At 40.0% G+C, this 27,806-nt stretch overlaps 3 protein-coding genes across 9 annotated transcripts in view; all 3 read right to left on the bottom strand.

Annotated features, from left to right (window-relative positions):
• LOC123774762 (adenosine deaminase) overlaps nt 1–15,791 on the bottom strand; it is a 45,922-nt gene extending 30,131 nt beyond the window's left edge. For 3 of the 7 annotated variants that reach the window (XM_045769345.2, XM_069310812.1, XM_045769346.2), the window contains exon 1: nt 15,642–15,790. In XM_045769345.2, the coding sequence (XP_045625301.1) occupies nt 15,642–15,686 (45 nt within the window). In that variant the 5' untranslated portion in view covers nt 15,687–15,790. Of the gene's footprint in view, nt 1–10,949; nt 11,259–15,641 lie in introns of those variants that run through there. The other 4 variants (XM_045769347.2, XM_069310811.1, XM_069310809.1 and 1 more) reach the window with 4 other exon arrangements.
• Nucleotides 15,792–17,073: 1,282 nt separating this feature from the next.
• Nucleotides 17,074–19,823, bottom strand: LOC123774763 (uncharacterized). The gene has a single exon (XM_045769348.2). It carries the CDS (start codon nt 19,821–19,823, stop codon nt 18,579–18,581), a length of 1,245 nt encoding a protein of 414 aa, XP_045625304.1. The 3' UTR covers nt 17,074–18,578.
• PIG-F (phosphatidylinositol glycan anchor biosynthesis class F) lies at nt 17,074–27,806 on the bottom strand. The gene is made up of 5 exons (XM_045769350.2): nt 27,524–27,806; nt 26,100–26,191; nt 23,540–23,644; nt 22,416–22,518; nt 17,074–20,896 (listed from the first exon to the last, which is right to left on the bottom strand). The coding sequence occupies exons 1-5, from the start codon at nt 27,794–27,796 to the stop codon at nt 20,780–20,782; spliced, it is 690 nt and encodes a 229-aa protein (XP_045625306.1). The 5' UTR covers nt 27,797–27,806; the 3' UTR covers nt 17,074–20,779.

Below are 27,806 nucleotides of genomic sequence, written 5' to 3'. Positions count from 1 at the left end.
TCATTTAGTAGAAAGCCTCTGCGGAGCGGGGCACGCCAAGGACATGGCCATCTTATACATACGCACACGCACGCAAGCCATCTAGACTATCTTGATAGTCTGGAACCGTTGTTGACTTGGACAGATCAGTAATCATAACACCTGGGTAATTAAGTGGATGGCGTATAGCAATTGTCCCACCAATATTATTTAACAGGTGTTGCTGCCTGAGTAACTAGGCTATTATTACACAGGTGTTGCTGCCTGAGTAACTAGGCTATTATTACACACGTGTTGCTGCCTGAGTAACTAGGCTATTATTACACAGGTGTTGCTGCCTGAGTAACTAGGCTATTATTACACAGGTGTTGCTGCCTGAGTAACTAGGCTATTATTACACACGTGTTGCTGCCTGAGTAACTAGGCTATTATTACACAGGTGTTGCTGCCTGAGTAACTAGGCTATTATTACACAAGTGTTGCTGCCTGAGTAACTAGGCTATTATTACACAGGTGTTGCTGCCTGAGTAACTAGGCTATTATTACACAGGTGTTGCTGCCTGAGTAACTAGGCTATTATTACACAGGTGTTGCTGCCTGAGTAACTAGGCTATTATTACACAGGTGTTGCTGCCTGAGTAACTAGGCTATTATTACACAGGTGTTGCTGCCTGAGTAACTAGGCTATTATTACACAGGTGTTGCTGCCTGAGTAACTAGGCTATTATTACACACGTGTTGCTGCCTGCGTTACACGGGTGCTCGTGGATCAGCGACTACTAGGGACTCAGATCCATCTATGTCCCGTCTTCGAGCCGTTTGTGCGTGGCGCGCTAATCATCTCACTCAACATTAAGAAAAAATATAATGAAAACGCTAATGTTGTGGATGGAAGTGGCTTCAACAACCTCTTTCTTCAATGAATTTCATCTGCCGGCCACCCATACAGGGAACGAGAACTTGTCTGCAACTTAGCTGTTTGTGCAGCTTCCACTGATCCTACATCATTTTAGTTTAAACAGGCATTCACTGTCCAATTCAGCTATTTCCCCTCATCATCTTGTATGCAAGGATCATATCCCCTTTGTTTCCTCTCTCTTTAAGGTTGTGATGGTGTGTTCTCTCACCCTCACTGCATAGCTGAGTCCTCTCAATTCCGGCACTGATCTAGTTGCAAACCTCTGTATGTATGCTGGCTATGTTACTAGGTTATCAGTATTACTCTTACGTTCATCTTTGTCATTAGGTTGTGTGAAGAGCATGTGGTGGTGGTTGGAGGGGGGTACGCATGCACGAGTGTGGGGGGCTACGAATGCACAGGAGAGTGGGGGGGGCTACGAATGCACAGGAGTGGGGGGGCTACGAATGCACAGGAGTGGGGGGGCTACGAATGCACAAGAGAGTGGGGGGGCAACGTATGCACGGAAGTGCGTGGTGTGGGATATGGATGCATGCTCTTCCGTGCTTGCAGGGGGGGGGGGGGAGTTGTGCATGCACGGGAAATAAATGGATGTGTCTGGAGTATTGGTGCGGCATCCACCAGCAGCCACACTAGGAAGTATATCATGGGGGACACTTAATGCCTATCCACTTACCATCCTTGCATAACACTCTCCCTCCTATTACACAACCCTTCCCTGCACACTCCCCCTCCCCCCCTCCTTCCTCAAACCCCCAACAACCCTAAATCACCACGCCACCAACTCACGAATAGCAACTCCAGCACGAATACAGTACAATATGCAGCTCTAGCTTGGAGTCCATACCTAGTTAAACACAAGACAAAGTTAGAGGAGATTCAGCGGTATGCCACCAGACTCGTCTCGGAACTGAGAGGTATGAGCAACGAGGAAGGGCTAAAGGAGCTGAAACTCACGTCCCTGGAAGACAGAAGAGTAAGGGACATGATAATCACCTACAAAATTCTCGGAGGAATCGACAAGGTGCACAAAGACAAACTTTTTAACACGGGTGGAACATGAACAAGGGGAGACAGGTGGAAACTGAGTACCCAGATGAGCCACAGAGACATTAGAAAGAATTTTTTCAGTCGGAGTACTTAACAGATGGAATGCATTAGGCAGTGATGTGGTGGATGCTGACTCCATACACAGTTTCAAATGTAGATATGATAGAGCACAGTAGGCTCAGGAACCTGTACACCAGTTGATTGACAGTTAAGAGGCGGGACCATAGAGCCAGAGCTCAACCCCCGCAAGCACAAATAGTGAATACAAATAGGTGAGTACTCACCACAATCACCACTTCCTCTCAACGCACAACAATCACCACCACCAGAAAAAGTAGACAAGCTAAAAGTCTTATCCAAGAACTGGGGTGACTTGCTTACAGTGAAAGCAGAGAGAAAAACTTGCTGTGTTGCTGAACGACGAATCGGCGGCGATATGGTAACAGCGAACAAGATATTAAGGGCAGTTGATAGGATGGGAAATAAATTTGAATTAAACTATCAGGGGGAAAAGCGCCAAGACATTACGACTATACTGCACTTGTAAGGGATTAGGATAAGGATTTGGGATGGGACGGAGGGAAAGGATAGTGCCCAACCGCTTAGATGGTCGGGGATTGAACGCCGACTTGCATAAGACAAGACCGTCGCTCTACCGTCCAACCGAAGTGGTTAGAAAGGATGGGCAATGAGAAAATACTCAAAATTATAAATAAGTAGAACTACGGAAGACGCAACCTGTTCTCAAAGAGGAAATACACCACATGAATGGATTGAGAACGAGTACATAATTAGTGCTATTATCTACTCTCCGTGGTTAAATTAAGGTTACTTTAGGTTAAGGCTTGATTAGGTTAGGTTTCATTATGTTTGGTTATATTAATATGGTGTATTATTGACGATAATGTGAAATATGGAATTCGAAAACTATTTCAGTGTACCCGAGAATTCCGTTTAAAAAACATTCTTCAAAGAAAACGTTTTCAGCATACTTTTTATATTTAAACCAACTATTTATAATAGAATAAAGTTATAACATAAGAATACTTTCTGTTTAGGACAAAGGTTCACTTCCCATTTTACATGTAGACTATTACTGGAACCATAATATGGTTTCAGACCATCACAAATATCAAGATAACTACCCAGGTGATTTGAGGGTGGGTATGGTTTCTCTTGGAAATGGATTTACTCTGAGGACGGGCTCAAAGACGCGTGGAAGCTAGAGACAGTTAACCCTGGAGAGAGATCAGGGGAAAATTCCCTTCAGCGTACCAGTCATAAGAGGAACATCTGGAGACCAGAGACTTTTTAAAGCAATAACACACTCACCGTCTTCTCCAACACACCACCAGTCCACCGCTCCCCACAACCGTCCCCGAAAACCAACCACCCATACCATTTCCTCAACATACCATAACCACGAAAATCCGCCCTTCTCCCCCCCCCCTCCTCCACTCCAACTGCTACACGCTATAAGCCTCCCTCCCCTCCCCCCAGACCCCAAAATGGACGGGGGAAGCAGGTGGTACGTGTGTGTTCAGTGACCTGGAGTTTAACACCGAGCACAGTAAACAAAGATGATCCTGTATGCAACACTAATGCTCAGGAAGCAATTTAAGGTCACAACAAACAACTGTCACGGGTGTAAGGCTAACCTCAGTTTATATGCACAGTTACTCTCCTATGGAATACTAATTGGGAGTTCAAGGGAATAACGACCCTCATCCCGTAACACACAACCCCCTTCCCCTTCTATAAAGCCACAAAGAGAGTGTTTGAGATTGGAGATCAGATGGTTGTGGGTAGCCTCACACAACTTTCCATTGTAAATTTTGATTCTATGACATGTCACAGGCTGGTTGGGGCCGACCCTAATACCCTTCTTTAAGTAGGATTGGCTCCTAATGCGAAATAACAACTACGAAATCTAAAATGTGGGCTTGATTCTCTATAGTGACCAACCAACATATCCAAAAGATTTATCTGCTGTTATCGACATTGATTCAACGTCAAAAACGAAGGTTCAACGTTGATAATGTCGATTCAACGTTACTTGAGTATGTTTTGCACACAGCTAGAGAACGGGAAGAATAAAATGAGAGAGAATGGAAGGAAAATAGGGAGAATGACACTGAAAGAGGAAAAATGGAATAGATTGAGGGAGAGAGGGACAGACAAACCCAGGTTGCCCAACTAGTCGGCTATAGAAGAGTCTGGCACATCAAGGCAAGAGCTTTCCTTCATGTGGCATTAGAGCGTAATTGGTACAAAAAGTAGTTGAAGTTTTATATTCTTCAAAGAAAATGTTTTTGGCATACACTTTTAATGAGAAAATCCACAGGAGCCATGGTGAGGATTCGAACCTATGCGCTGGGTATTCCCAGATGCATGCTCTAGACGACTAGGCCACGACATGGTCAAAAGAAATGCAACCTGGGGTTCTGCTGAACCCACGAGGATTCCTGAGGCTCCCAATGAAGCTGAACAAGGATTTCACAAAATTTCCCCCATGCATTCTGGCTCTGTCGTCCAGTAATTCTACATCTGACGCCCGTCTTCAATACACATCTTCGTGGGTTCAGCAAAACCCAAGTTGCAATTCTTTTGACCATGTTGTGGCCTAGTCGTCAAGAGCATGAGTCTGGGAATACCCAACGCATAGGTTCGAATCCTCATCATGGCTCCTGTGGATTTTCTCATAAAAAGTGTATGCTGAAAACATTTTTTTTAAGAATTCGGTTTTCTGTAAACGGAATTCTCGGCCACACCAAAATAATTTTCAAATTCCATATTTCACATCATCAATAATACACCATATTAACGTAACCAAACATAATGAAACCTAACCTAAACAAAACTTAATCTAAAGTAACTCTGGATAGAGTAAATAGTAGCACTAATTATGTAGTAGTTCCCAATCCTTTCCTTTGAGCGGATCTCCTCCATGAGGACAGATTGCAATGTAATCCTTACTTTCATATTGATAGCGGAACAAGAGAAATGAACAAATGGAAAGCTGTCAATATTTCCTACAATATTGATGAACAAGTAGCTATGTACCTTCGGTAATTTGAGCGATTCCTCTGGCTCACATGAAGATATTTTTGTCCATGACCATGCTAAGTACTAGAACAATGACATTTCCTGGTTTGCCAAAGACTATATAGTATCTTTGTAAACCAGAACTCCCTCATCAAAACATGGCTGAACCATATTTTTTTGTCTCAGAGACATTCCTAATGTAATGAATAAATGGAAAACATTAAATATCATATTGTATTCTAAACAATGTTTGGATCACTACCAGATGACACACTGCCTGTACCTAGACGAGTGTATTGGTACTTGAAGAGGAACAATGGGGTATTTTAAGTAGTCTCATTAAATCTGCAATTTTATGTAGACCAAGCTATTATATCTAATTCCAATACATCACAATATCGCATGTACTAAACACGGCTGAATCATGACAAAAAAATGCTTTCTTTCATCTTTGACAAACAAGTTTATGCCTACCGATGGTGTTCCATGGTAACAGGTGAAGAATCTGCCAATAGGCTAGGCTAATAGTCACGGGTGTTCACTTCCTGAAATCAGTCCTGCTGTACTGTACTTGGGTCAAGATACGTGACCAGTGATTACTGGTCATTGACCAGTAACTTGGTCATGGTGGAAGCTAATAAACTCGAGTAAGGTCAAAGTTCACTGGTCTAGACCAGTTTTTTTTTTTTTAACTGTAGGCACCGACCCACTAAACCGACCCATTAGTGGGTCGCAAAATATATAAAAAGGGTCGACAAACAGAAAAAATCCACAAAAAATAAGCAAGTGTGAGCGATAGTCTCATTCCCACTCATTTATTTTATTTATTTATGCATATACAAGAAGTGCTCATTACTCATCAGTGCAATTTACGACATGATGATACACTTGTTGCCAGGCGACTGAAGCTGAATTGTTGCATCTTTGTAGTTCATTTACACTGAACAGTTATTCTGAGCAATTATATTTATCATTTTGAATTAAGGCTAAAGGAGAATTTCCACTTTTGAATAAAAAGTCTATCTTGATACTATTACCTTTTGCTATTATTTGTGTGAACTAGGCTTTTCCACGTTAACTAAATTAAAAACAAATAATAGAGACAAGGTCAATTCTGCACCAGATATGCGTGTAGTATTGTCTTCCTGTGTTCCAAATTCGAATCGACTACCTTCGAACAAACAAGCACATCCTTCTCATTAAAGGAAAACCTTATAAAAATACAATGTTTACTGTGTGTAAAATTACAATGTTTATTTCTGGAATTTAATGCAAAATGTTTCATTTTCTATGTTCTTCCGAAAAAATAGAAATATGTAATTTAATTGAATAGATTCCATCCATAAATTAGTCTTCAACATGTGTCAAGAGTAAATAAAGGACATAAAAGTTTGTCTCTGATTTATTACACAAGCATACTAGGTCGCAATACAAAATACAGTCGCTGCTGTGGGTCGCAAAACAAAAAAAAAGTATGAAAGACGTTGGTGATTCTAGACCACTAGTTCCCAAACTCAGGACCATGGCCCTCTGAGGGGCCTTTTTGCAATAAGTAGGCCATAAGTTGAAGCAGTATACAGGTCTCACTTATAAGAAAATGGACCTGTGCAATTTCTACAAGTCCATGCGACTTGTAGGTTTGAGTTATGCAATAGAACTAGGTATGCAATCAGACTGTTAATACTGTAATGTGATAGCAGAAACTATTTATAAGTTTTCTTGCAGATTATCAATTTGGATTCAAATTGAAAATCACATTTACAAATATTGCCAGGGCGAAGAAATTATTCCTTAAACCTAACCCTGTACATTACCATTATGGAATGGCAGTCCATCACGTACAACCCTAAGGATTGTCATTACATAAAATTCTTTCATATAATGCTTAAGAACCTAAGCAAATTAAGAGTTAGTCTCTAAATTTAAGCGAAAAATGTGGCCGGGCAGCGCCAACAGCTGGCGTCTGGAACACACACACAGCCAGCTTCAAGCTCAATGGAATTATGGCTGTAACGCAGGCGTATCCTTCATACTTACCCAACTCTTTCTTAAATTACGTTGTGTTCATGTGTCTGTCAATAAACTTGAAAAATCCTTGAAATATATATACATATACAGTACAGTATATACATATGTATATATACATCACTGTCTTCGTGTTTTCTGAAACTGTAACACGTTACAAGATATATTTAAGTCTTTCTTTTACTAAATTTGTCTAGGCCTAAACATAATATGTATATGCTCTTTCAAATTATCCATTGACATTTCAGTATACAAATCAGCATAAAAAGTAAACTCAAGCATTCACTTTGCATATGGAAATTCATCATGAGTACAAGCCTATTCGTCAATTTGCATACGCTGACTTTTACTTAATTATTCCTAACCTACATTTACATGCTGAAGATGCTAAATGTGCTTCTGTAAATATACTTGTTTCGTTCGCAAATTCATGTAATTAAACGAACGTAGACTAACTCCAATCAACATGATCAATGACAATCTCCAATCCACTCCAATCAACATGATCAATGACAATCTCCAATCCACTCCAATCAACATGATCAATGACAATCTCCAATCCACTCCAATCAACATGATTAATGACAATCTCCAATCCACTCCAATCAACATGATGAACATGACCAATCAAGCCTGTACTTCTTAACAGTACACCACATATGTCGGTCCAATTCTAAAATATGGAGCACCAGCATGGGTTAAGTTCAGAGGTATGCAATAGAACTAGTCAGAGATAGATGACAGTTGAGAGGAAAGAGTATTAAAGGAGTTAAACTTCACGTCACTGATAGAAGAATCAGAGGTAAAGATGATCATCGCGCACACAAAATCAAGGAAATTAATAGGCATGGCAGACAAGGCAACCCGTTCTCGCAAATTTAATAAGTCAATATTGACTTATTAAATATGTGCATAGGTGACATACTTAACATAATAGTTTCCCTTGAAAAGCTTCATAGAAAACACCGACTTTACCTAACCTACTTAGTATGTTAAGATAAGCATCTTATTGCTTCGTAATTACAATTATTACCTAACCTATATCTATACTAGGTTAAGTAACAATTGTAATTACGAAGCTATAAGATGCTTATTTTAACATACTAAGTAGGTTAGGTAAGGTCGGTGTTTTCTATGAAGCTTTTCAAGGGAAACTATTATGTTTAGTATGTCACCTATGCACGCAACCAATAAGTCAATATTGACTTATTAAATTTGCGAGAACGGGTTGGACAAGGACAGTATTTAGCAAGGGGTACGTGAACAAGTGGGACACAGCTGTAAACTAAGTACCCACATGAGCCTCAGACACATACGCTAATTTGTTCAGTGAAGTGGTGGAGCCAACCTCCCCACACCCACAGGCTGAAGTCACTCACTAACTACACACAATTTCCCGAACTCCCACCAACAGTGAGACAGACAGTCACATCCACAGCCCAACACCCACCCACTTCAACCGTTCTCGTTCACACAATGACTAATATAATCTACAAAAGAAAAACAACTAATTAGCATCTATTCACAAGCGGCAGTAACACAAACACTGAACAGCAACGACTACTTATGACCATAACCACCAAGACAGCCTCACGAGGAGCGAGTTTGTTGACTAGTCACTAGTGCGCTGGTTCCCAACCAGTGGGTGTTGATCCCATGGGGGTCGCGAAATATTTTCAGTGGAGTCGCGAACTTAAATTCTGAGTATATCTGAATCCTCAAGTATCAGCAAGTGATGGGTGAGTCTCCCGATTAGGCAATGTTTAAAAATGCTAAATATTAAGGATGACATGAGAATTGCCAAAGCCAATAAATACACAGCTAAGAATTTCCAAACGAATTTCCAAGCTTTCCAAGTACAGATGCAACCACGAGCATCGTATTAAGTCACTAAATATTGAGAGAAAGCTGTGATGATAGATGAGTATAAAAAAAAATCCTAGTGAATTTCTTCCACAACTCAATATTTCAATGTTCAACGTATATTCAAATAAATCTCGTAATGACATCTGGCAGTTTAGTAAGGCTGAGCCACTACCAGAATATTCAGCTTGTAAACTTTGTGACAAACCTTTAAGGCATTCACTAGATCACTATATTGTTGAATGGGAAACCGTAACAGATTTTAGACCTGGCCGACTGTACCACCAACTGTGTAACTATTTAATTGAATCTGGTGTACTGGACGACATCCTAGAAAATTTATCCTAAACTTGCTTGTCCATTTTAAGAATGAAGAACAATTTTATTTTACTTTTAAGCTGCATCTCTTATGAATCCATCCCTGCTCTTGTGTGGCAGTGCACAATAGAAAGTTGGATTTACATATTCGTAAATTGAAACATGTATACTGTCTAATGTAATTGATTGTAACCATGATATTATATTTTATATATATATATATATATATATATACACATATATATAATATATATATATATATATACATATATATAATATATATATATATATATATATATATATATATATATATATATATATATATATATACATTATACATATATACATTATATATAGCATATATACATTATACATTATATATAGCATATATTTTATATATATATATATATATATATATATATATATATATATATATATATATATATGTGTGTGTGTGTGTGTGTGTGTGTATGTGTGTGTGTGTGTGTGTGTGTGTGTGTGTGTGTGTGTGTGTGTGTGTGTGTGTGTGTGTGTATGTGTGTGTGCTTCATTATATTAATATAAGTAATTAATAATTATCACTCTTCCTTCTGCTTGGTCTTGAAGGAGGCCGGCCTCGGGTGAAAGGGGGCTGTGACGATCTATCTCTGCCTGGAAGCCTTAGGTGCAGGACCGGGAAGTCCACCTCCCGAGGGTCGTGCGGGCCCAGGCTCTGCTTCACGAGGCTTGGGAAGTTCAAACCCTTGATGGGGTGGTTCTTCTCCGGCCACGTCCACGACGGTCTCCGGGTTTGGAGTCCTTGTGCCTTTTTTCACCAACTTCGAGGTCAACCCCGGAACTCTCAGTTCCTGCGACGGCGCTGGAACCAATCATTTTGGCGTTTGTCTTTCCATTGGAGACCTTCGGCGCCGTGGAGATGGAGGGGGGGGGACCTGCTGCCTGGGTAACAGCTTCTCCTCCTTATCAACCTACCCTGGCTTTGCGCCCTGGAGAAGCCAACCCGACAACCAGAGCGCAACACCATAGTCTCCCGAGACTAATGGATGCCTACTACTACTATGAGCTTCAGCCTACAGTTTTGACCTATTGTCTTGTGTATGTTGTGTTACAGTGAATACCAACATTATCCTCACTCTAACAAGAACTAATTGAATTCCTCAGATTAGGCAAAATTTTAATTAGTCAATAAAAATTTTAATAATAATAAAAACTTTCAAGATTTATTCTTCGAATTTTGTTTTTCAATTATGAAAAGTATGGCAGGGTAATTGGGAGGAAGGGGGGGTCGCAGGTCTTTTAATTGCTAGAAAATAGGACCGGGAACCCAAAAAGGTTGGGAATCAACCACTCAAGTGTTGGGTAGTGTAGGAGAGGAAGCAGTGACAGCAACCTCTCCCCCTACAAAGAATGTAGCTTTTCACTCGTATGCATTACATTAGGCCAAAAATTGTCATACTAGACAATCGAAGCGGCTGGCGAAAGTGACGTAGTGTCCCGTTTTTTGTTTTGGGTCCTCTAGTAGGTTAGGAGAGGACACTTTACATTGACCGTTTTCTTTACGTAGGGAAACCTTAGGAGGACGGGCTGGTGACAGAGGTACGGAGGTATGAATGGATGAGAAAGAGGTGGGTTGTGATTGAAGGCCACACAGGAGATCCATTCCTCGTCCAGATATAAATAAATGCACTAATTATCTTCAGCTAATCATAATAATATACAGTGTTTTTTATGATTTTAACAGAGTACAAACCTTACACACAGAGTCGAGGGGACAGAGGATAGAGGTGAAGGGGGAGTAGGGTACGCTGTTGGTCGGTGAAGGAGCTGATAGGAATGCCATTACCCTTGAGTCATCTCTACGATGGTCATGCTCCCCCAGCGTAGGCGGAGGGGTGGGGCTGTGGATGGGGTGTTGTGTGGGCCGAGGGGGTGATAGCATACACCAATCACCACTGCCTCCAGTCCCCCCACTAAGTCCATGTACTGCGGAAACAACTTTTTACTCGCACACGCTGCTGCCAACACGTTTCAAAACAAAAACTATCCAGATCTCGCCGCTTCACGTTCCGCTCACACCATCCTCTATTTTTCCACCAAACTAAATTAGCATATAGATCTCTTCTCGCATTCCAGCTGCATATCACACCTGCAAGAAGGGGGAATGACTTCGATAATAATCTTTTTTTATATCCTAGTCTTGTACTGATGTTGGAGCAAATTGTGCCTCGCTGTGGTCCTCGTCGGGAGGGGGGAGGGGTAGGATCCAGGAAGGAAGCCTAGCAGGAATGTCTGCGGAATGAGGAATTCAGCAAGTTGATTGATTTTCAAGAGAGGGAGAGCAGAGACGAAAGAGAGGGTGGAAAGGAGAAGAAAGGTAGGGGAAAGAAAATGGAGAAATACAGAGAAGGATAATAAGAGGGAACAAAAAGAAATGGGATGGGAACGGGAAGAGGTAGGAGATGGAAGGAAAGGATGGGTGGAAGTTGGTTGGAGAGGAAGACTATAGTTAAGCTATGGTCATTCATCTTGTGTATCCAAGGTCGTCGCAACTTCCACCCTCACACCCAACTATCCTATCCCCCATTTTCAACCCCACAGCCTCCTTCTCCCTCTTTTCAATCCCACAACCTCCTGCCCCCCCCCCCCTTTTTCAACCCCACAGCCTCCTGCCCTCCTTTTCATCCCCCACAATTAACTGCCCCCATTTTCAACCCCATAGCCTCCTGCCCCCCTTTTCAACCCCACAACATTATCCCCCCTCCTATGAGGCCCCACAGTCTCCTCCTCCCCCTCCAGCCCCACAGCCACCAGATGACGCCAATGCTGCTGTTGCCGACCTGAGGTGACATCATCCATCGTTCTTCTCTTGCATTCCTTAGCGGTCAAAACAATATTTAGTCTTGGTCTTGTTACTAATGTTATAAGTGGACACTTTACATCCCTTTTCTTTCTCCCTAAGTATTTTACCTGTACTATATAGCTCTTCATATGGCAGAGTTCATACACAGACTTTGCTTAACATTGAGTTCTGAACATCTAACATTGGAAGCCGTTTGTGTCAAGTCAATGTTCTTGCGCTCTGCAACCTTGTAATTAAGAAAAAATACTGGGAAATATGTGTACGTGATCTGTCCTCACGGTCACATGAAGTGCGCGGGGAGAATCTTAAATACAAAAGTATAACGAAAGACTTCTGTCTAGACTGACGATATTCTCAAGTAATATTAAACTATACTGTTGCTTGACATATTAAATCTAGATGACGGCTTAACAATACATCCTTCGCACTTGATGCACTTCAATTTGAACGCTTCTGAAAGCATCATTCAAACTGGTGGGCTTTAGTGAATTGAATTGAAATACTTCACTCATAAACGTTTGCTTTGAACATTTATAGTTGGACTAGTTTACAAAAATGTATCATACATTATTTACCTAAGAGTCATAATAACATAACATGAAATATCTGTAATTATAAACTGTTTACTCAAGAATTAGATTCAAGAGTTCCCTAACTCTTAACCGGAAGTACAGTCCAGTTCGTTCTCGACTCACAATAAAAAATCAGGGACACAGATGGTTAGGCGCATTTCCTATCACCTCATGCCTCTGCTCATCCAGCAGTAAATAGATACCCAGGAGTTAGCTTGTTGTGGCGTTGCATCCTGGGGAGGGTCAGCGGGTCGACCTTAGGAGCCTTGTTTCAGCCTATGGCAAACCGCAACGAAACAAAACTTTACTTAACAAAATCACACAGGTATATCCTAACTTTATGAAGCCTACTTTAAAGTAACCGCCTAACCTTTCCGAATCCAGATCAATTGAACCTGATCTTGCCTAACCACATTTCTGGTTTAAAAATTAACCTGAATTAATGGTGTCAAGAACCTAACAGATAAACAGGCTAGTATACAGACTTGATAAGACAGTAAACAAATACTGTAATCAAGTTCCTCTAACCATATCTAGCGGATGTGTGACGTGTGGTTGTGGTATATTTTGTCAACTCTTGATAAGTGGGCTCAGTATTCATGACGCTTGTAACATTAACGTGTTAAAAATTCAAACTTGAATAAATAACGATTTTAATATAATTCACGCACAAATAATAAATACAAACTAGGATAAGTTAATGAATAGTATGTACACTCTGGGCTGATTCTCAGTGACACTTCAGCAAAACCTTCACTCGTAAGTCTCTCTTGTGCGTTATGACAGCAACGATGTTTATTAACTTCTTATATATATCATATAAATTTCATATCGTCGTATCATGACATTTCAAATGTGAGGCAAATCTTTCCAGTCATTGTCACTGCCCCGGGGTTTTTTGGGGGGCTAGGGAAATCCTCTCATATTGGATTCTCCTCCAATATGTGGGAATCCACATATATGGCGGTGTTAGGGAAATAGGGCCTCGGGACAGGTACTGGAATCTGGCTTGTTGATTCAACGCCATATTTTACCCAAAACATGGTATGTTACAATTGTTTTAATATAAAAATACCGTTTGCTATTGGGTGGACATGAGAGACCGGAGTGAAGAAGTGATGCCAACATTCGAACCAAAGTCGAATGTTGGATACAAAGTCGAATACCACCCGCGATAACCACATTAAGTCCAGTTGTATTACAGTCGTGATACATGGTAATATAGCCTGAGGGAGCATTCTGTATATCACGCAATCTGCACCTCTTATATTTATATAATAGTATACTAAATCCCTGTCCCTACCATATTAATTTATCCTCAAGCCATGCCAAGATGCAGGACGAAAAAACTGCTCTAATATTTTTCCTTGAATGACTACTATCAGAAATGCGGCAGGCCTAGATGTTACCTACTACGACGGGCTTCTGTAATCCATAAACTAAACTGAGCTTGAACTTCTAGGAAAGCTTTTCCCCGCTGGTCTTTCCAGCGATTCTCTCCAACCCTGATTATCCTTTACATATCTTTCCTGCTCTGACGGTTACCTTGCTTTTTGTTTATCTAAGCTGGGGTCTTTCCTTCTTTCCTAGTGTTTTCATGTCATGGCCTAACCTCTCTCCCCTAGTGTTCTCTCATCACGGTCTTGCCCTCTTCTCGTGCTCTTTACCTATTGCCAACTCTTCCCCACTGGCAGGACGTTAACAGTCTGCCCTCTTTGATTGATTGTTGCCTCCGGAGGCAGTTGGTTTATTGTGAACCCCATACTCATCTTGTGAGCGATTGGACAAAAGTGATTACAGAGGGCACAAGAGGTCTTAATCAGACCTCGGCGGAAATTTATACATTAATAATTTCATCTAATTTTCACTCTTTATAATGATAGTGTCAGATAGTTAAAAAAAAATCATTACAATATGTATAGTCGGTGGTGTGGCAGAGTTGAGTGATCCGTTGGTGAGTGGCACTCACTTCAACGGCTCCGCGGACCAGCTGAAGACCACACAGAAGACGGAGCCGTTGATCCCGGAACCTCCATAAGGTAGATTGTGTGTGTATTCCAAGGTACTCGATTTAGCAGCAAGCTGACCATGAGGGCTGTTTGTGATTAATTTCTTTTGTGGGATATATAAGCGTCCGGCTGTCAAAAGGTACTATTTGCTGTCCCATAATTTAATTATAAGTGGCTGTTCTTTGAATTTAGAATCATTAGTTCTACTTCGTGAGTGTTCTAACAGTTCTACTGATACAAAGTTATTTTCACTGTCATGCAGAAGCTTGTCATATCATAAGACTGATTTCTGATATTCTCTCCTGAATGTTATGTATATTGAATTCTTTCCGCATACTGAGAGCTTTGTGGTTGTTGTCAACCCTCAATTAAACTTCATCCCATGGCGGTGTATTTGTCCCCTCCACTACCAGGATGCCAGGGGAGGGGGGGCCCGGCCTTCCCGAGGGGAGGCGGTGTGGCCCCGACCTCCCCGAGGGGAGGCGGTGTGGCCCCGACCTTCCCGAGGGGAGGCGGTGTGGCTCCGACCTTCCCGAGGGGAGGCGGTGTGGCCCCGACCTTCCCGAGGGGAGGCGGTGTGGCCCCGACCTCCCCGAGGGGAGGCGGTGTGGCCCCGACCTTCCCGAGGGGAGGCGGTGTGGCCCCGACCTTCCCGAGGGGGAGGTGTCTGGCTTTTCCGCTGGCCGGACCTTTAATAACAGCCCTCGACCCTTGCCTGCCCACATTCTCCAGGCGACCAGTATATAAAAACTTGTCTATTGCCATATGACTCATACCACAATATTAAATTATTCATGTATCTATGGTAATTACTTTCCTTAATTATTGTAGGCCCATGCAATCGAAATGCAGCTTACATTTAAAGAATAAAAGTACTTTCCTCAAGAAATTAATTTTTTTTTTAGTAATTGCGTAGACGTGTCATTACCGTATACTTACTTGTTGTACAAATGTTAAACAATGAAATTCGTGTAAACTTAACCAAAAAATGGGATGCTTACCCGACATTTGGGTTGGTGTTTTAGGGATTCTTGGACCACAAACATGTTCCTCGCGCCACTGTTGGAGACACACTGACACTGTGTCCACTGCTCCTCGCACTATGCTTATTCTGGGGAGCTCAATACGCTCCACCACCATGGACATTCACCGATAATGGCTCACAAAAGTACCTTATTGGTCTATTTTTAACATATTATCCTCACTCATCGGGATGTTATAATAATATTTATTATACAGTAGAGCATACTTTGTTCTACGAGTGAATTAGGTCGTGTATTGAAGGATTTATCGTAGACTACGCTCAGTTCTGGGTCGAGTATGCTCGCCGCGGGGCCCCTCACTAGTGACTAGAGCGACCTTGCAGAGTGCGACATCTTACATTTTCGGCGACCGTTTGCATACCGCATAATATGGATAATTTATTATGCTACTTAATTACCGACGTCAGCGCATCCTTGTACTTTAAACGTACATCAAATTTCTACTTAGTTACACAGTAGAGGACAAGTGTGAGGAGAGTATTTGAAAGAGTGTTGGAGGCCGAAGCTGTGGTCGTGGCAGGCAACCCTCCCCAGCTCACACACATGACCCAGCAACACATGCCAGGCTCACAAACTCATCCCCTCCCTCCTCCTCCCTCCCATGTATGCCTTTACAGTCCGAGCAGTTTTGCGCAATATGTCTTTTTTTAACTAACTACAGTAGCTCATCTTGTAACTTGCTTAGCTAAATGAATTGTGAGGTTGAGACCCTGAGCCCATTATGTCTCTAACCCTTTCCACTACCGCCCACAAAATGGGTATGGGGTGCATAATAATGAACTAAAAACTATTTAACGCCAATATATAAGTAAATCTATATATACAAGCTGGTTTAAGCGCCAATATATAAGTAAATCTATATATACAAGCTGGTTTAAGCGCAGACAAGTCACAACTGAAAGCTCCCGGGTTCGATTCCTACGAGTTAGCATGGGAATGTTTCATTTCACCTGATGCCTCTGTTCGCCTAACAATAATTAGGCATACCTGGGAGTTAGGCAATCGTGGGATGCATTCTGGGAGAAAAATCAGTCCTTAAATTGATCGTGGTAAACCCCATCCCCACCACAAAGTGTCTGGTCTCATAGTTTGGACACACTTTGTACTGTATCTTAAATACAATTATAATAAAACCAGAAAAGCAAAAAACTTTGCCACCAATTACTTTTTTTTTGTTGCACAGAAAAGGAACTATCACAAAATAAAAATCATGCTAATTCTATGTATCCTCTTAATTCATATATGGGGTGGGAGGGGGCATTTTTTCCCCATTTCACACATGGGGCGGTAAAAGCATTCCTACCCTATTTCATACATGGAATGGGAGAGGCATCTTTGCCCTGTTTCACACATGGGATGGCGGAAGTAATTGCTCAGAGATGATAGAGGGTTACAGATATCAATGACTTTATTTTGTAAATTTACAATCAAAAAGTAAATAAACTAATCCCAAAATTTTAACTAATGTACAATTCTAATCTAATGTTTGTAGCAAAACAAACTCTACTAATATGAAACTAAATGCTAAATATGATTACTTAGTACCAATGGCTTAACAGGATGCAGAATTCAGCCATATGGTTCTGCCACTAGTTAACATAATTACTAGGCACTAACTAGTAAGTGGCACCCTTTTCTTTGTATTAACATTGGAATGATAGACTGTCAACAGTTTTCTTGTATTTCCCCAAGTTAACTATATATTTAGTACACATTAAATCTTCCATATGGCAAATTAATACATTTGATCCCAAAGATGACAAATTTCTACATTGGCATTTACTCCTCAGTACCTCTTTATATTAACACACAATCCTTGTAAGTAATTATTCAGTTGTCAACTTCAATTATATTCATTTGTGATTTCTTACTTTTTTTTTAACTATACTACTCATCCTTGTTCAAGCAACCCTAAGACCAATGAGAAGATCTGGGGCAAGATTCACGAAGCAGTTACGCATGTATTTAGGAACGTATACATCTTTCCTCAATCTTTGACGGCTTCGGTTACATTTATTAAACTGTTTACAAGCATGAAAACTTCCCAATCAACTGTTGTTATTGTTATAAACAGCCTCCTGGTGCTTCGGAGTTATTAACTGTTTAATAATTGTAAACAAAACCGCCAAAGATTGAGAAAAGATGTACAGGTTCATAACTGCTTCGTGAATCTGGCCCCCTGGTTTTTAAGAAGACACCTGCTTCACCTTAAGAGGTAAGCTATACCAACATTTAGAAACAGTACTTAAGCATTGCAAAAGCTTCTATGGTTTACATTAAATGCACCACAAATATTTTTTGTAATAACACACTGCTCTAAAGTGTATGAAACCGGCATATATATATACAGTACTTATGTATCAAAACATGCTGAAAGTTTTAACTCGTACTAGGTTCCTACAAAGCTGGTCAAAATAGCTCTTAAAAATCTTGTGGAGTGTCTATATACAGTACTGTATTTAAAAATAAATGTAATTTTTATAAGCCTGATTTCAGCTACTTTATGCTTTTTGCTAAATAATAAGAGGTTCTTGCCCACACAATGACAAAGGATAGCAGCAAATTTGATATTACTTTTGACTTTCTTAATTGTATTACAGTAATCTGATTATTTATATTTCTGGCAATATCCATTACATTTGGCTACTATCCAACAAGTAACATTTATCAAATGTTGCACATGTCCCTACCACTCCTTATGGCTGCTAGCTTATGAATCCATGTTAATATAACCTCATCATCTATCTTTTCGGAGGAACAGTGCAAAGGAAAATGCAGCATAAACGAAAAACTGAATAACCCTCACAATAAAGAAACTAAAAATACATATAACAGTATATTAATGTCTACTTTTCAATTCCCAGCTTAAAGAGAGAATTTGCATTTACAGTATTTTCATTCTTTTTTCTTTTTACCACTCTTATTGTTTTTTCTGTTTGGGTTGTTTTTAACTCTCTTTGTTTTGGCAGACACGTATGGAAAATTGTGTGGCTTTGTTTTTCTTCTCTTCTTACCTTGGCCATTTTCCATATTATAAACATTTCTTGCATCTAAACTGCTACTTTCTTGTTTCTCATCTTTCTGATTTGACTGATCCATATCTCCTCCAACATCAATAAATATATTATTCAAGTCCATAGATGTGAGGGAACTAGAAGCAGCTCCTTTTTTCTGCAATTGTTTTGACTTCTTTTTAGATAATTTAGCAGGTTTGCTATCAAGCTGCATTTTCTCTTCTTGAACAAAGGCATCCACTTTAGTAGGCTCAAGGCTGATAAAACCTGCCCCACACTCCATAGCATCAACATTCTTTTCTTTTCTTTCCCCTGGAATGAATGCTCGTTTATTTTTACAAGATCGTTTCAAATGATATGACTGAACTTGCTCGTGTGTTAAGGAATAGTTGGATGTACAAGCTTTGTTTTCCTTATTATCTTCTGTAACAGTAACTGCTGTGCTACACTCCACCTCCTCAAAACCTTCATCCACACCCTCTTCCATGTCAACAGCTTCGCACATCTTGGTAAACAATGCATAAAATCTATTATTGTCATCCTTGACAGTTGGTTTTAGTCCAAGCACCATGCATGCATGAGGCAATGCAAGGGTCTCTTCGTCTTTTAGCAAGCTATCAAGGTCATCTAATGGAATTAGAGGAACACACTTATTTGCACAACCAGGAAGAAATGCTTTCACTAGGAATGGGGGCTCAACATTCTTCTTAACCAGAACCCCAGCTAAACAGTCTTTCTCTAGAGCTCTCATTACAGAATTATAGCCAAAAATCAAATGAGACAACAATTCTTCATTCTCTCTGTTCTGATTTACAACAGCAGAATCTAAACTGTCTAGAAACTTTTTCCGATATTCTTTCAGAAAAGCTGTTCTATCTGCACCCTTAAATTTTCTCACTTCATTCCAAGGAGGCTTGCATCCGAGTGTCTTTAATCCAGAGCAAGTCTTTTGTAGAAGTACTTTAATTTCTCCTTTATGTTCTGTGCTTATAACAGGCCAGTCTAGGGCAAATGGGCTTTCTAGCGTGTTTTTTACAACATTTCTCTTGGGCTTCTGGGCACCCTTGATTGTTTTCTGTTGTTCAGCTTTAGACAGGGTTTTGACTTGTTTTCCCTGAGTTGCCATGATATGCAAATGAGCAAAATGTTCATATATGAAATAAAAGCAAAATACAAAATAAGTACAGATAATAGTTTTAACTTCTAACACTTAAACCAAGTAGAATTAATTTCAGGCAGATGATAATTTAGACATTAAAATAAAGAAATTTATCCTACCAATGCTTACATTCAAAAGCTCAATTATCAATGTCAATAATTCCAAAGAAGGCAAGCATCGTGGATGTGTAGTGAGGCAAGTACACATATGAAGAGTAAGTAATGAGACCAAGAATTGACAAGAAGAAGGCATTCATGGCCAGCTTCTCCTTGGGTTCGAGCATATATATTGCTGTGTTGAGCTCATACTGACGGTACATGTGTGATGCAAACTTTCGAACAGATTGAAACATTTTGATTTCTAAGTTGTCTACTAATATACAAAAAACTACTATTTTTATGTTCACTCAGTTTATGAAATGTTAACCCTATTTAGAAAAATAGATAAGCCATCACATAAGGATATAAAAGTAGACACTATACAGTATATATAAACACATATACAGAATATAGAGACTGTATATAAAGTATTAAATTACTCTTTAGGCTTGTCACTTAATGGAGTTTCTTCAATTTTTGGAATATCGATCTTTAGTTTCTTAAGTGCTGCTTTTACGCAGTGCTGGTACTGCTTGTATACGGGCTCGCAGGTTGTATCATCTGTTTGTCCATTCAAGAACTTTTCACTATACCACTGATTGAAGCAAGAATCATACATAGACTTAAGTTCCTGACAATCCTTGCTCACACTATTCATTAAGCTAACTTGAAAAATACAAGACCAACTTAGAGTTCTGACACGACAGAGATGACACACACAACGCCAACAGGCAAAAAAAGCATTAGTTTTAAAATTAATTATAGATCACTTCTCTGCCATTTTAATATAAATTAAAATACAAGGATATCAATATTGTGTTAACTCTATGTGGCCTTGTTCTTCCTGCTTAAATCTCCCACCTTCCTCTGTTTTGCAAGGATGTAAACAGAAGCTCCAACTTCTCCAAGAACAGCCCCAATACTGCACGTTAATGGCCACACCTGTAGACAAGGAAAGTTTTGAAGCCAAAATTATATTTAGGAAATTACACCTAAAATGGTGTAAGAGCTCTTCTGAGTTGAGTGCCATATTTTATCAAAGGAAAGATGTAGAAATACTTCCCAGTCAAGTTCCTGCTCAACTGATATATTGTATATGCTCCCAGACATCTCATATAAGGATGTATTACCAGACACAACCCATCTAAAACATTCTCCGTAATGTTTTGTTAAGCATTTTATGGAAATTTTTTACAGTATCTATTTTTAAACAAATAATTTAAGTTAAGGAAAACTCAAATTATCTTTATACTGTAAAATAAAATGTAATATAATTAACAAAATTAATTGGGTGCATAAAACAAAATGAAGGAAGAAACAGAGATGGAAACACTATGAGCATGAGTGCACGTGAGAGTGAAGGAGAATGTTGTCGGTAATACTATAAATACATAATAAGTGAATGCTTGCTGGCTTAAAAATGTGTCGATGGACTCGAAGGATATATATAAACAATAGCTCGACACACTTCTTAACAAGGAGAGATTTGCAACTCAATCTAGCTGGCTATGAGGAAGAGTGAGAACAAAAATAAAGGTGGTTTAATTCTTGTAATGGACCCTCCGAATTTGCATCATATTTTTGGACCCAATTCAGATTCACAAATAACTGGGATTTCCATATAATTTAGATTTTTTAATTTAATTTGGCAAAAATCACCACATTTTCTGGATTTTTTTTAACAGTAAATTTTGTCAAAGCCAAAAATCAAAAATATAATTTTGTTTAAATTATGCACACTTACTTTCTCAATTACTTTCACTCCAAAACTATATTAAAGGATACCATTCAGACCCTCCATTTTCTAATACTTTATGTAAACATCTCACTCAGCAAAATCTGAATTTCAACCAGTCATATGAAGGATATCTACCAGCAGAACCTGTACATAGATTTCACCATTATCCCCATCTTTCCTCGTACCCTAGTCTCTAAATCTAATTTTTTTTACGATACTACTAACTTATCGTAGTGCTAACATTAGTGCTAATTTATCACACTCTCAATAAATAAAAATGCACCAAACTTAAAATGAAAGCCAATATAGAATTTTGTTTCAATTACACTCAATGGCTTTTCAACAAAATCAACTACTTTTCATATATTAAAAGAGCTAAGTTAAATGAGGTACTTGAGGTTATCTTGAGTTATCTTGAGATGATTTCGGGACTTTGGTGTCCCTGTGGCCCGGTCCTCAACCAGGCCTCCACTCCCAGGAAGCAGCCCGTGACAGCTGACTAACTCCCAGGTACCTATTTACTGCTAGGTAACAGGGGCATCAGGGTGAAAGAAACTCTGCCCATTGTTTCTCGCTGGCACCTGGGATCGAACCTGGGACCACAGGATCACTCGTCCAGTGTTCTGTCCACTCCTTAAATTTTCTTACCAGATAAATTCATATTCATAGTCCATAGTTCATTGTATTTATGATTCCTTACAAGAGTATTGTAACCAGAATTACCTGCCAAGGAGTGTCCCAGTCAAGAGGAATAGGTATGGCTCCCAACCACGCACCAAGCAACACGGCAAAGGACTCAACATCCACCTCTTCGTCCCAGCTCAATCTGAAAAATTAACACTTAGAATAGAAAAAAAAAGAGTAAGCTTTGAAACGAATTACAAAATTTAAGATGATGATTTTGCTAGCGAGAGAAAAGTCATCTTAAAATCTACCTTTGTTTCCATCTCTACATGTGCTACAAGAAATTGTTGCCTATTAAAATATAACCAAACCATAACATTACACTTTATCATATGTATCCACCAAACATAATACCTATATTCAAGTAAGAAAGCCCACACATCCAGAGGCAGGTGGTCCTGTAACCCAGGAGACAATTTTCTATTACATCTTCCCAATATGAGATTCATCTTTGAAAATGGTCTCAGATATTCAAATAAATTAGCATTTTCTTACATAAATGTATGACTATCTTAATCCATTTGTTAATGAATCTTAATATATATACATACTGTGAATGATATATATATTTAAAGTATAGAACATTGCTTAGAGCCTCATCTTAAGCATTAACTTGCCAAATTCTAGCCTCTTAACCATCTTTTAATGATAATTAGAAACACACATAGGCTCTATTTGTACCTTACATGCTTAAATGTCACTATATGGCATGTCTCCAGGGTTCCACAAGCATATGGCTGTTGGTGATGGTTTATGGTTGAGTGCATTCCCAAGCATAGGGACCCTTCATACCATCTTATCTTGAGGTTATCTTGAATTGATTTCGGGGCTTTTAGTGTCCCCGCGGCCCGGTCCTAGACCAGGCCTCCACCCCCAGGAAGCAGCCCGTGATAGCTGCATCCATACATTGCATCCTGATGTAATCACTTTAGCTTGAAAATAGGATTATATACAGCCTGATTACCACAACAAATGTTCTAATAAAACTATTTGGATGCCATCAAACTTTTTCACACACAAAATATATTATTGACATTAAACAGCTTTCACTTCATCTTTCCTTGTTATTCTGTAACAATGGCATCTCTTTTTGTTAGGTCTCACTATAGTTGTCTAGTAAAAAATAAAAAAGACAAAATACTGTCTAAAGCTTCACAGTTTACCTCTCAAGGATGATTATTAGGGCAGATGGTCCGAGAGCAATGAGTGGCCTTATGAAGGCTAATGATGCTACAAGTACACTAAAGGTGAAAGTCTCCTCAAAATTCCTGGAAAAAAAAAAAAAATACCATTAATTTGGCAAAATATATTCCCATCAAGATCAATAAGCTTGTTTAAGATATGGGTAATATGGCTTATTATGTTCACCTTAAGAATGACTCGCATGAACAAAAACGTATTTACAGATAAAATGTTGCATACCAAATCTGCTTCCAAGCACTGAAACTTTGTAACCATCTAATTACTATAACATTTAGGACTTAACAGTAATTGACTTAACACATCTATGGGAGAATTCTGCATGTTGGTCAGTCTATAAAAGTCGTTGCCAACTGTTAATACTAGAGATAAGAATGTAGCAAAAAGTATTTATTGTGGTAGATGCTATTAGACAGGTACAAGCTAGGAAGCAGACATGTAATAAAGGTCAAGGGACACAAGCCAGTTAAACTCGAACATTAATACTGGATCAGATTATCATGTTCTAATCACACCAGTACCAACATCTAGTATTGACGCTATTGATGCTTTGCATGCAGTACTGGCCTATGTAGCATCAGTAACTTCAAGTATTGATGCAGACAATGAGTCACAATAACGTTGCTGATGATATGATGACCAAACCACACACATCAAAAGATGAAGAAACATACATTTCTTCTTCGTCGTTTCTTCTTTAACGGTCCAGGATGGACCAAAACATCGTCATTTCTTCAACTTCAGGTGTGTGGTTATGTAATGATATTACTGATCCAAATGTGCAAAGCTCGCACATTATCAGGCTTTGTCACAATACAGAATTATAGGTGTTTATTCAACCTAAGCATTAAGCAGGTTAGAAATAATATAAATTCTTGAAATGCTCATACAGTGTTTAAAGTTACAGTAATACAGTACTTGAAAAATTCACACATTTTTATTAAATCTGACTACTTTTTTCAACATTTTATCAATTTCCATTTGTGTATACTGTACCTTAAGGAAAAACTTGCCAATATAATATTTTATTAAGTTCATGATAATTTCTACAGAAATCTAATTCACAAATTTAATGACAACCTTTTGTAATGATGAAGCTAAATAATTTCCAAACAACTTGTACTGATTTCAACACCAAATAATACTGTAAATCAGTTCTTCAGTTAAACTTTGTTCTTTATTCAAGGTATACTGTATAGCTTCACAGTTATAAATGTTATGTTTGATAAGGAAACTATAAACAGAAACAGTCCATAAATTTGAAGCTTAAAATTTTTGTTCATTACTTTTAAAAGTTTTCAGAATTCATTTTATCCTTGCAGCTTGGTCCCAGATTTGGCCCAAGAGCAGTCAGGACACTGCTATTGTTGCTCGTAACCTAAAAATTAACAAAATCACTACAACAGTTTTTTTAGGGACATGTTAAAAACTTTTTGAAGTAATCAACTGTTGAAAAAGCCTTCCTGTCCAGTACTGTACTGTATGTATAATATTTGTTGGTGTTGCGAACCCGACAACATCGTCGGAGTATGGAGTAGCAACGTCAGCGCCACCTGTGAATCTGCTCTCTAACCCCCACAGTATCGGATGTCATTTGGACGATGCCATCTGGTGGTGACAGCCTGATATCTGCAAATGGCTCAAGATTCCTGCCTTGGCTAACAAGTGGTCATTGTGGATGACCTCTAGTGAGGTGGCGACTCAAGATCAGCGCCATCTAGGTTGTGCTACAGAGCACTATGCCACCGTCCCCAGTGAATAAGTGTTACTTCTTGGTTTCACCAATACTGTCCAATAACTAATGACGTGTTTGTGTCCACAGAGGTGACGTGGGGCAGCACTGGTACTGAGGATGGCAGTTTACCTTGGGCAGCCTAAGCTCTCCTGACTTAGTCCCACCAGACAATTAAGTAAGTTGCCACCGATCAGAAGCAGAGTGTGTTGTCTGCTATTGGAGTAGCATTGGAAGAGATCGGCATATCCCGGGAGTGGCTAAGGGGAGAGACGAGCGACAGTGAGGTGCCTGTTGAGGAGCGTTACTAGCCAGTCGCTAGAGACTTCCTGTCCTCCACAATAGGAATTCATTATATTTCCTAACACTCCTGTGCATATTATGGATATCAATTTTCAGTTGTACTGCACCAGTAAATTATTTAATACATACTGAATTTTACCTCTTTTAATTCTTCACACTTTTCTAGTTTCAACAATTTGGGATGTACCAGAATACCTATATACACTGATTACACTACTGTACGGGGTATTTATAAACTCTCCAATCAAGAAACAGGTTGAGATACTGCACTGTTATCATATTGCAATAAGGAATACCCATTTTATTATAACATTTCCTAACAATATATACAGTATTTTTCCCATCCTGCAATACTGGAATTGATAAACCACACACATATATATTACAATATTCATTCATGAAAATTTGTCAGCCCATCCAGAGCATCAGTCACCTTGCTTCCCCTTGAGAATTAAACTAACAAAAAGAGTAACTTGTCCTGTACTCACTCAATCAGATATGCACCATACAAAACAGTGACAATGTGTGTGATGACAACACTGCAGATGCTCCAGATGACAATCAGAAAAACGTCTACAATCTGAAATTGTATTTACATTTAAGACAACATCCAAGACTTTTTTATTTCTATCTCATATAAAAAACAAGAGCTCCTGAAATTTACCTTAGATGCCAAAACAAGAAAATCAGGCATCAACTACTGTACTTAAATATATATGCAAGAACATATAAATTAATTTTTAGAGGTAAAAAAACTCACTGTGTTCAATCTTTCAACAAAGCATCTGTTGCCCTACACTAAATTACTCTGCAGTACATACTGTACTTTAAAAGTTTTGGGTGCTTGGTGGGAAGAATTGTGCATAAATATATTTATCAGGAGTCACAGGGAAATAAACATAAGAGTTTGACTGCTCTACACAACTAGATGGTGAGAGGACAACACATGGGGTAAACATAAGAACAGCAAGATGTTCCACACACTAAAATACCAACTCGGGCACCAGCAGCATCTCACATCTAGATTTGATAGAGCCCAGTAAGCTCAAGAATCTGAATACCAGTTGATTGACGGTTGAAAGGCAGGACCAAAGAGCCAAAGCTCAACCCCCTGAAAGCACAACTAGGTGACTACATCTCATATCCCCAGTGTTGGTACAGCTTCACACACAACTATGCCCCATGTGGACACAGCTTCACACACAATTACGCCCCATGCTGGTACATCTTCACGCACAACCACCACCTGGTAGAGCTTCACACTACCATGGTCAATGCTGGTACAGCTTCATGCACTACCATGCCCCATGACAGTACAGCTTCACTCACAACCACCACCCATGCTGGTACAGCTTCACTCACCTCCCCCCCCCCCCCCCCCCCTGTGCAGGTACAGCTCCACACACAACCACCACCCGTGCCGGCACAGCTTCACTCACAACCACCACCCGTACCGGTACAGCTTCACTCACAACCACTACCCGTACTGGTACAGCTTCACTCACAACCACCACCCATACTGGTACAGCTTCACACACAACCACCACCCGTACTGGCACAGCTTCACTCACAACCACCACCCATGCCGGTACAGCTTCACTCACAACCACCACCCGTGCTGTTACAGCTTCACACACAACCACCACCCGTGCTGGTACAGCTTCACACACAACCACCACCAGTGCCGGTACAGCTTCACTCACAACCACCACCCGTGCTGATACAGCTTCACTCACAACCACCACCCGTGCCGGTACAGCTTCACACACAACCACCACCAGTGCCGGTACAGCTTCACTCACAACCACCACCCGTGCTGATACAGCTTCACTCACAACCACCACCCGTACTGGTACCGCTTCACTCACAACCACCCCCTGTGCTGATACAGCTTCACCAGGCTACCACTCACCCTAGAGGACCTCTTAGTCTTGCCTCTGGCCGTCCAGCCGCTGTACCCGCCGACGGCAGCCGCCACCCACCTCCACACGACCTCGAGGGCGATCACGCTCACACTATACACCTTGAGGGCGTGGAGGCACTCTTCATGGTGGTAGCCAGAGCGGGCGAGGTAGCAGAGGAGCAGCACCCCGAGGAGGAGGTTGAGCACGAGCCTGCAGGAAAGGAAGATGGAGCGAGATTGATCGCCGCCGCTAGACAACATCGCCCTCAGGAATGTAAACATACATTATATC

Source organism: Procambarus clarkii, chromosome 68 (assembly GCF_040958095.1).
Source record: "Procambarus clarkii isolate CNS0578487 chromosome 68, FALCON_Pclarkii_2.0, whole genome shotgun sequence".
NCBI classification, from domain to species: Eukaryota; Metazoa; Arthropoda; class Malacostraca; order Decapoda; family Cambaridae; genus Procambarus; species Procambarus clarkii.
This window is presented reverse-complemented; position numbering and strand designations above follow the sequence as displayed.

What these genes read in the sequence shown, in the direction of transcription:
- PIG-F (XM_045769350.2), bottom strand. Translation starts at nt 27,796, where the DNA reads ATGTTTACATTCCTGAGGGCGATGTTGTCTAGCGGCGGCGATCAATCT. An exon ending in AGACTAAGAGGTCCTCTAGG is followed by an intron (nt 26,192 to 27,523) that starts GTGAGTGGTAGC and finishes ATACAATTTCAG; the next exon opens with ATTGTAGACGTTTTTCTGAT. An exon ending in ACTGGGACACTCCTTGGCAG is followed by an intron (nt 20,897 to 22,415) that starts GTAATTCTGGTT and finishes CCTTGTCTACAG; the next exon opens with GTGTGGCCATTAACGTGCAG.
- LOC123774763 (XM_045769348.2), bottom strand. Translation starts at nt 19,823, where the DNA reads ATGGCAACTCAGGGAAAACAAGTCAAAACCCTGTCTAAAGCTGAACAA.